Source organism: Helicoverpa armigera, chromosome 7 (genome assembly GCF_030705265.1).
Source record: "Helicoverpa armigera isolate CAAS_96S chromosome 7, ASM3070526v1, whole genome shotgun sequence".
Lineage (NCBI taxonomy): Eukaryota > Metazoa > Arthropoda > Insecta > Lepidoptera > Noctuidae > Helicoverpa > Helicoverpa armigera.
Genome location: NC_087126.1, coordinates 867,906 through 878,663, shown reverse-complemented (window position 1 = coordinate 878,663; position 10,758 = coordinate 867,906). Strand labels below are relative to the sequence as shown.

Sequence of the window (10,758 nt, the reverse complement as noted above, 5' to 3'; positions counted from 1 at the left end):
GATGTGATCCCGTAAAAGTTTGACTTGTAACCATTAACGGCGACATAAAAAGTGCGATTTTCGAGGTACGACTCCAACCAGTTAAGAAGACAGCCGGTGATACCATATAAGGATAACTTTTGTATGAGTTTGTTATGGGGGACACTATCAAAGGCTCGACTAAAATCTGTATATATCACATCCACTTGTTTAGCATTATCAACGGCAGCCATTAAGGTCTCAGTAAATGATACCAGATTGGTGCAAGTAGACCTTGAATTTACAAAGCCGTGCTGGGCGCTGCTAAGGTAAAGTCTCAAGTGTGACTGTATACATGGGCAAATCAAAGATTCGAAAACCTTGGCAAAGGTAGACAAGATACAAATTGGTCTATAGTTACTTACATCAGTGTTATCGCCGGATTTGTATATTGGTACAATCTTAGCTTCTTTCCAAACGTTAGGGAAAGTTCCTAATGCAAGAGATCGATTATATATAAGCAACAGAGGAGTCGCTAGGAAGAGGCGCACATTGAGATAAAAATAGGAGGAATACCGTCCGGGCCAGCACCTTTTCGACAGTCAAGAGACTTCAACTTATTAAGCAAAGCGTCGTGCTCTATTAATGGGGCTGACAAAGGCAAACTGAAGGCTGCCATTGTTTTTAAGTAATCTGTAGAAAGAGGTAAGTTTGTATTGTTTGGGCTACTATACATTGAAGAAAAATACGTAGCAAACATTTCTGAAATATTAGTTCCATTAGAAGAAGATGTCACGCCGTCGTTCATAGTAAGAGGATAGGAACTAGCACCTCCGCGTTTCCCTTTTATGTAGGCCCAAAACCGGTTGGGATTATTGGTGATATCAGACTCCAGGTCACTTAGGTAAGCATTGTAACAGGAAGTAGCTATAGCAGAGCAGCGTTTACTCAACAACTTCAGTTCAAGCTCATCCATTGGGTTCCCATATAACTTAAACCGAATACGTAACTTTTCTTTATCTCTCAGGGCTCTTATTAGTTTTTTATTGAACCAAGGAGGATATGTTTTACGCTTATGCGACGACGTCGGGGCATGCTTTTGATTAAACTATTAACTTTATCATAAAAAATACTAACCATTTCATTTACATCTTGAATACCGTCAAATAAATAGTTCCAATCGATGTCATCCAAGTGCTTACACATCATATCATAATCTAATTTGAAAAAATTCGTTCTCTTATTATTATTATAGGGAAGCCTCAACTCATCGTCTGATTTAATATATATTTCAATGGGGGGGTGTAAATTGTCAACAATACTTAATGGGTTTTGAGCGGCAAGTACGCTGCTAGTGGTTAAGCCAGTCAATACAAGGTCTAAAATTCTCCTGACTTGTTCTTAATATTATTAAGTTGAATAAGGTTGTTCATATGAGTAAAATCCGTTAAAGGTGACCCATACCCGGGGGTACATAACCGTTATCCAACTCACCTACCAAGTCCCAATCGATGTTGCCCAGATTAAAGTCGCCTATTATACAGGTCTGGAACCCCGATTGTTCAAACAAGGTGTTACAAGAATCAATAAAGTGTTCTAGATTTGAGCGCAATACCGGTGGAGGTAAATAGATTGCGCACAGAGCTAATTGACGAACAGATTTTGCGATGGAAATGTCTATAATAACCCATAGGTCTTCACAATGAGTTTCCCATTGAAACATACGCTTAGAATTTAATGTTTTTAGAACAGCTATCAACACACCTCCTCCATCTTTTTTCCTGTTATCTCTGTCTCTTCTATATACCACATATCTGTCATCAAATAGCTCCGAGCTCAGTACAGAGTCATTCAACCAAGTTTCTGATAATATAACTACATCGTAGGTTTCGCAAGACATTTGTCGATAAAAACTTTGACATTTAGTGCGTAGTCCTCTAGTATTTTGATAATAAATCCTTAAGTTATTGAATTTTTTTTATATAAACTACAATATCATGATCTATAAATATGAAAAAAGAAAAAATTAAGCTAGTTTATTTAAAGTATCCTTATTTCTAACGAGAATGTGTTCAGATTCCTGTTCTTTCCGCATAAATATGCGGCCACCTCGTACCCAGACAAACTGGTATCCAAGCTCCTTAGCCTTAATTCTAGCGGCAGCGTGGAGAGCCTTATTAGTGGTTGAAAGGTGTTCCGTAATGAAAATTGGAGTCTTCGGTCCGGCGTATCCAAGGTGCGAGGTATTTAGTTTATTATTAGGGTTTGATTTATTATATTTAATCGTGGCTGCGAGAAATTGATCACGAGTACGAGGAGAAGCCAGTTGTACCACTATAGATCGTGGTCGAGAATTTGTAGAGCTCTGCTTGGCGACTCTAGTGCAGTATTTTATGTCGCTGTCCACAATGCCGCTCCCCACCACCTTAGATAATTGTGTTACAATCTGCAATAGATTTTCCTGTTTTTTTTCCGGCAGACATTGGATTTCTACATTGTTTGAACGAGTTTGTTGTTCTAATTGGCTTACACGTGAGACGAGATCATTGATACACATTTTCATCTCTAAGTTTTCTTTCTGCAATTCCTTCACGGTATCTTTGGACGCAGCATATTCTTTCAAAAGTTCCTCGTACTGTGAGTTCATAAATAACATAGAATTGTCCATCTTATCCATCTGCTCTTTAATAGGTTGCAGTTCTCTATTCAGGGTTTCAGTAAATTTTGACAACATTTCTGTATGTTCCTTTTTAACAGCGTCTTGAATGAGTTGCCGAATATCGTCACACGACAAAGTAATGTTGTCCGTCTTAGGCGGAGAAAGAGCTGGTCTTTTATTCGCCCTGTTGGATGAGACGTTACGCAGAGGAGTACTATCGGATCTGCTAATTTTCGGACCAGAGTTAATGCATGCCGGGCATTGCCAACCTTTCGGTACATTGTAGTTTTCCCTTAAAGACAAGCAAATATAATGATACGTTTTGTGACACTTGACACATGTAGCATATTTCTCATTAGCTACCACCTGGTCACAACAACCCCATGTAAAGGATGTACTTGATGACATAGAAGACTGTTCCGCCATAACGCTTCGGTGAGCAGGAATTTACAAGGTTGAGATGCAATCAATCAGAGATCAATCAATTATAGTATTAAAATAATCTCACCCAACGCCTCTCACAGTCCGAATATGATTTACGCTCTTCTAGTGCTACTGAGCGCCTCAGCTCAAGCGGCGTGATGTTGATATATATATATAGCGAGCGATGCACGACGAACAACACGGTAGAACACACAGCAGCGCAGGCGGCCCGACGAGGTGACTCATAGAAGCGAGCCAACCGCGGGTTGGGGCAGGTCAGGGACGTCGAACGTTAAAAAAATTCTTTGAACTTATAATTACTATATTTCTTGAAGCACTGGATATTTCCAATTGAATTTTTCACAAGTGATAGAAGGGCACTTTTCCAACAATATGGTTATAATATGAAACACCAACCAATAACTTTAACCGCGATTTGGAGACGATTTCACGGGAGTAAAAGTAAACACGTCTTTTTGTTTTAAATACCGTCATATCTAATTCAAGTTTGTGAAATTAATGTTATGTTATAAAGTAGACTGGCAACGACAATTGCCTGCCATCTTTTTGAAATTATAAAAAAGGTTTAAAGTATTTTATTTCAAAATAAACTTCCTGCAACAAATTTGAAAGATACAAGACCCTACATGATCATCTCATTCGATTATGACGACAAAGAGTGTATTCGAGTTCCCGAAAAATTCAATCAATTTAAATACAGTTGAAAACTGAAAACTGCTTACTATGCCTTAAGTACACCCAGTTTAGTTGTGAAAAACAGAACATTTTTACAAGTTTATATAAGGATAGTAATATAGTTGGCCACAAGCATCATGGTCAAAAACATAAAACATATTTCTCTTTCACCAGATAAAGTAAATAGATAGAGTAACTACTTCTTTACGGAACCCTTCCTTTTCAATATAATTACATTTTATTTTAATTTCTAAACATTATCTAAACAAGCTCAATTACAGAACATTTAATGTCGCAATTTTTAAACATAATCAAAATGAGGTTCCGAGTACCAGCTAGCCAATGAATACAAAGTACTATTATCAAATTAGTATGTATTACTTAGTCTCCGAGTTTTTGCTGGTCTTACTTACATTTTAAGCAATTGAAATGTTAATTGTGTTGTCTAAAGAATTTTAAGACTTCCTAAAAAATAAGTTTCTCCAGCAATTCTTAAATAATATAAACTACACCATCAAAAGCTTTCTTTACCCTGCTATGTGTGATAATTTATAACTCTGATTTCCCCTTGCCTTTTAACTAACAGCCAGATACCATCTTTTTTTTGTCAGCGCGAGTCCATTGCTGGCATGTGTTTGCTCAAGAGTTCCAATTTTTCGAAAATTTTAGCCTCTTGTAATCTATTACTGTCAACGAGAACGAGTAGCCCAGACGAAACAATAATAAATTGTGCTATGGATTACCTAAAATACTGTTTAATAAAAATTACAAGAAGTTCAAATCATGACTATCTCATTAAAATCACATCTCTTAGTCATAAAAATGAAAAATATTTCTCTGTAAAGTACTCCTAAGCTAACGTAGCCTTATTCCTTGCGCCATAAATTAAAATAACATTGTTATAACAGCATTTTCAAAGACAGTGACAAACTACTTCGCCAGGATTTTAATTATGAATTTAAAAATAGATTGCCCTTTTTACAAGGTTATGTATTGTGAAAAATTGTTTCATTAAGGAACAAATCCCTGTAGGGTCCGCAATAACACGTTCTGACTAGCCACGATGAGCTCAAGATTAAGTCCTTTAGTGGTTAGTTAGTACGAGCGTCGGCAAAAAAACGCTGGATAGAAGGACCATTTTTGTTTTGTTTGTTGGTCCTTTTGAGCTGAGCTAATAAACTGAGCATTGAGTTTGTTTAGCAATTGTTATTAGCGCGGTAGCAGATTTACTTTTGTTTCAAGTTTACTTTTGTTTTAAAAATAGGTTTTTGGTAGGTTTATATTGTAAATAGTTTGGGCTATATTTTCAGTATACGGTTGTTCCTTCTTGTTAGTCCAATACGACATTATTGCAAAGGTTCAATTTATGACAATAACTTTAAGATATTAAAATTTGTCTGTTTGAATTTATTTCAGTTTTTTTGAGCATGTTTTGTATACTTAATTCTATGGAGTCCTGACCGCCCGCCGGAAACCTGGACCATGTTCCCGATGCTGGTGGAACAAAAAGAAATACATAAATAGTGATTGTTTATATAATTCTAAATGTAAATATAATATGTTTTAAAACTGTTTTCCTACCGTTACAGTCGGAAGTGTGACGGCTGGCACTAGGTAGCAGATTGCCCCGAGCGCGCCGCCTCGCACAAATCTATGTAATGTTACACTTAGTACTAACACTATGTTGTGTGCTATTATTGCCTATAATATTGTATTGAGGTCATGTATGTCAAGTTTATTATGGACAATCAATATGTTATAAGGGTTAACTTTGTAGAAGGAACAACGTTAAATTGTGATAACTTACAAAGTGAAAATAGAATAATTTATGTTTGTTTTTACGTATATTTTGAATTACTTATTAGATCAGTTTAATACAAATAACCGTAAAATATTCATATCATTCATAGATTAGTCTATCACCACTCTCATCTCTCTCTCTTTCAAAGTAGATACCAAGGGGTAAGTACCTAAGTTCGCAGTCAGAGAGCTACTTACTTTCAAGAAACACTTAATTTCATTTATTTTTCAAGATAAAAATCCATCCTCCATCCTCCGAGCCTTTTTCCCAAACTATGTTGGGGTCGGCTTCCAGTCTAACCGGATTCAGCTGAGTACCAGTGCTTTACAAGAAGCGACTGCCTATCTGACCTCCTCAACCCAGTTACCCGGGCAACCCGATACCCCTTGGTTAGACTGGTGTCAGACTTACTGGCTTCTGACTACCCGTAACGACTGCCAACGATGTTCAATGACAGCCGGGACCTACAGTTTAACGTGCCATCCGAAACACAGTCATTGGTGTCTAAGATATCCTTAGAAAGTACATACAAACTTAGAAAAGTTGCATTGGTACTTGCCTGACCTGGAATCGAACCCGCGCCCTCATACTCGAGAGGTCGGTTCTTTGCCCAGTAGGCCACCACGACTCAAGCGTTTCAAGATAAAAATATAACCTATCAATTTAAAACGTTTTAAACTCTTCAACAATACCATTGACACATTAAAAACTCTTTTTAAAACCGCCCATTATCGGACTTCACAATGAGGTGTTTCAATTCAAATTACAATACCTACACTTAAATATGATTACCGAATTGTATGAACTCAATTGCTGGGCCATAAAACGGCTATATGAGGCTATAATTTGTTGGCAATTCGCTATAAGGTTACAACCGGGGCGATAAAATGCCACACCCTTTGTCAAGCGCGTTGTATAATACGGTTAGACCATTTTAGGCGCTCCTTATGCAATTAATTTCAGCTTTTGGGTAATGGTATGTAGACTGAAATGTAACAAGATGGCTGAGGTTTTACTTAAAAGGTGCTTGTTTCTAAAAAAGTGGGGTTTACACGTTTTTTGTACGATTTATATTTGAGGAGAAGAATAATGTCTGTGGTATATGTAATTTTCTGTTTTACTTGCTTGGATTTAGGGGCTTAATTACAACGTGCTTTTGCTTAGATATCGTCGGTAGTTTAAATGATCTATAAATTTTCTGTAGAACGTGATACCACAAAAATGTTTACAATTTCATATCACGAGTTGACCTAACTTTATTATAACACTATGTATTATTTCATAACCTAAACATACCAACCAACATCAAGGTGCTCAAAATAAACTTACCCTCTTATACCAATCACAATTTCCTGAACAGTTTCAAGTTTCAAATATTATACCGACATTAAGTTCACAATGAAGAGAGTCGAGTTACACTGTATTATGTTGTCGCGGCAATCGTCACTTACTAAGTACCGATTATGAGATTCAAGATAAAGTGATTTTTATCGCTTTTTTATTGTTACGTCAGCGAGGTATTTAATTTAAGTTGCCCGGTTATAGTAATGTGGATTTAATAATGGTGTTCGATGTTGAACGTATTTTGTAAGTTCCTATACATTAAGGAATATTTTTGTTGCTGTTTTAGGATGTACATGACTGCTATTTGCATATCATAAAACTGTTGTGCAGTATTAGTAATAGTAAATATTAAAATATTTTAAATTGAAGGCCTAGTGGCTAAGTATATAGCTCAATGGCGTATGATGATGTGAAAAAAAAATAAGTCTAATTATGATTCCTACCACTAACATACCTATCAGTAAATCTTGATTTAAAACCATCACAATACCAAAGAGCCTTCCAAATCCCATATTTAATTTGATCTCAAAGAGCTACTTATTCTGTATTGCAGCTTTGCCAACAAATCGGACAGCCGGGACGGTATCGGACGACATCCGGACAACTCCCGCCGGACACCGGACACACTTGCATTAGCTATGAGTGTCTCCCTGCTGTTTACAAATACCGATAAAGTTAGAAAAGGTAAAATAAATAAGATGTATTTAGATTGAGTAAAAAAGTGGTTAGATGTTGCTGAAAGTCGGACTAATCACTTTTGATGTGACATTGTTGGTTTAAAAGTTAAAAGTATAATTCATTGTTAGACAGTGTGGTTAAAAGCTAAGTCAAAAATGCCTACCTATCCTTCTTATGGTCTAATGAAAAGTCACAAAAATTGCAATTTCTGTGTCTGTGTATATTCAGCAAATATCTTGAAAATAAACATTCAAGCAAAACAGCATCAATAATTTAAAAGCAAATTGAAGGCAGTCCACTACTGAATTCTCGACGGACGAGTTGCGTTGGTAAGGTTGAGGACAAACAAGCGTTATTTTGTTGTAGAAAAATTTTCTATGTAGGTACATACCTATATGTGGCATAGAAGACACTTTATTTTTGGCATCATAAGGTTTTGCAAATTGGCGTATAGAAGTTATTAAAAAAAGCCCCTCATATTTAGTCGCTAAGTATGTAGCTTCAACTGCTGGCTTACCTATAAAGGTAATACCGAAAGCTTATTAACGCACAACTTAAAGTTCTCGTTGAATATGCGATATTTCGCGAAAGTCTACAAAAACACTACGCACATGCGTGCCACGTCAAATGAGCTAGTGAGTTAAGTAGTACGACAAAGTACCTAATTGGAACGAGTAATATTTTCTTTTGTACATCCTGACGCACAACTTACTTATTCTACGCTCATGTATCCACAGCCTATCTGTTGACGTGTAGTACCTACGTACAGTTAGCAAATACGAATGCTGTTTGAGTCATATTCCATGAGATTGGAGATCTCCTATCGGCTCGGTTTGAGAGCTAGCTTGTATGGAATGTTTGAATGGAGCTCAGCTATGCCTAAATTGGATTTCGTGGATAACTTTGTTGATGGTATTCAAAAGTTTGAGAATACCTACCTAACATACCTATAGAGGTTTAGACTTATCGATTTTTTATTTCTAGTACACATTAACACAAAAGCGAGCTGGGTAAAAGAAATCTACCTACCTTTGTAATCACAAAAAAAACTGTACTTATTAACGTTTATTAAAATAGCTTTGTACCTACTTTAAATATATCCCTGTAGGTAACTTCTACATAAATCTAAAGTCTCTATAATATTGTAACATTATTTTTAACCTTTTCTACTCTTCTTTTTCGTACAAAATAACATTTTAAAATGTTATCTCGCGATGTATCAAGGAAGCTTTAAATTTCAACAAAAGCGTCCGTTTTGTCGACTCACGCGCATCTGTCTACCCCTTCCACGGTGGGCGGGGCGGTCGCCATGACAACGGGTTGTCCACGCCTACTAATATGCATATAGTTATGGTGACTTTTATATGGTTGACTTCATTGGCTATCTTTCTCTGATTGCACTTAGTTAAAGTAAGTTTTATTAAACAAGCGCTGCCCTGTTTAATATATTCAGAAAGTAGCTTCTACCCGCGTTTACCTACCGTTTTTAGGGTTCCGTAGCCAAAATGGCAAAAACGGAACCCTTATAGTTTCGTCATGTCCGTCTGTCCGTCTGTCCGTCTGTCACAGCCGATTTACTCGGAAACTATAAGTACTACAGTGATGAAATTTGATGGGAATATGTGTTGTATGAACCGCTACAAAAATATGACACTAAATAGTAAAAAAAAGAATTGGGGGTGGGGCCCCCCATACATGTAACTGAGGGATGAAATTTTTTTTTTCGATGTACATACCCGTGTGGGGTATCAATGGAAAGGTCTTTTAAAATGATATCAAGTTTTCTAAAAAACATTTTTCTTAAAGTGAACGGTTTTTGAGATATCAGCTCTCAAAGTCGTAAAAAGTATGTCCCCCCCCCTCTATTTTTATAACTACGGGGTATAAAATTCTAAAAAAAATAGAGGTGATGCATGCTAATTAACTCTTTCAACGATTTTTGGTTTGATCAAAGTATCTCTTATAGTTTTTGAGATAGGTTGATTTAACTGTAATTTACGGAACCCTTCGTGCACGAGTCCGACTCGCACTTGGCCGGTTTTTGCTTGATAGAATAACAAACACACATCTGTCTATACGGATACACAGCCAAACATTCACGTTTATTTCACGTTTTATAATAATTAAAACGCCGTCTAATCATAGTTAAAACGCCGAACACATCTTTAACGATTGTCTGATTACCTAACTCAAACATTAAAATCTCTGTATCATCATGAAGCTTATCGGACGATTAAAAACTCGGCCTAACCAGGCTGAACAAACCAAGACTTGCATCTTTACGCTTTCTTACAGAGACAGCGTGCGGAATAATAATGCGGAATTAACGCAGCCCGGGATTACTTCTGATGCAAGGAACCCGTCGATCGGTAGGATAAAAACTTATTTGCTTTATGTTTCTTTGTCTTTTTTTTATATTTTGTGTTTTCTAAAATAAATCACTCATACTTAAAACGTGGAACAGCGTATCACTAACGCTTAATCCAAACATCACAATAGACGATTACAAACTCGGCCTAACTAGGCTAGAGCTAAAGAACTGAAGACTTGCATCTTTACTTGTTCTTACAGCGACTGTGTGCGGAATAATAATGCGGAATTAACGCGGCACGGGATCCCGTCTGATGCAAGGTTTAGTCCGCGCGGAATTAACCCGTCAATCGGTAGGATAAAAACGGATTTTGTGTTCCTTAACGTTCTGCGAGGGAAATTAACAAAAATAAACAGTAATGCGTACAATTATCTGCAAAAAATAAGTTGAAATTGAATAAGTGAGCCGTTTCTGAAAAAGTAAAATGATTAGGTAAGTAGGTAAACGAGTAGATAATTATGTTGGTGAAAGTCTGCAAAAGATGTTTTTTAGATAAATGATACTTTTGGTGCAAGTTTTTGCTTATTATTATCATCATCCTCCGAGCCTTTTTCCCAACTATGTTGGGGTCGGCTTCCAGTCTAACCGGATGTAGCTTAGTACCAGTGCTTTACAAGAAGCGACTGCCCTGCCTGACCTTTACAAGGTACTTTTGTCCACAAACCCATCTTCATAACCACCAAACACCCGAAAACTATCCTCAGACACACTTAAAAAATCTTCATATTCCCCAACATTTTCTCGAGCTGGGAGAAGAAAAAACATAATTTGAAATCTGATGAAATTGGTATCGCGTAGTGAGGGAATTTCCCTGAGGTACCACTCCGG

The 10,758-nt window shown here is 36.8% G+C and overlaps 1 protein-coding gene across 1 annotated transcript; it reads right to left on the bottom strand.

Moving 5' to 3' along the window:
* Positions 1-1,984: 1,984 nt before the first annotated feature.
* On the bottom strand, positions 1,985-3,043 carry LOC135117140 (uncharacterized). Its single transcript, XM_064035609.1, has one exon. The coding sequence runs from the start codon at positions 3,041-3,043 to the stop codon at positions 1,985-1,987; it is 1,059 nt and encodes a 352-aa protein (XP_063891679.1).
* Between the last annotated feature and the right edge of the window lie 7,715 nt (positions 3,044-10,758).

Bases quoted from the DNA above. Each gene is read 5' to 3' on its own strand.
- LOC135117140 (XM_064035609.1), bottom strand. From the start codon at position 3,043: ATGGCGGAACAGTCTTCTATGTCATCAAGTACATCCTTTACATGGGGT.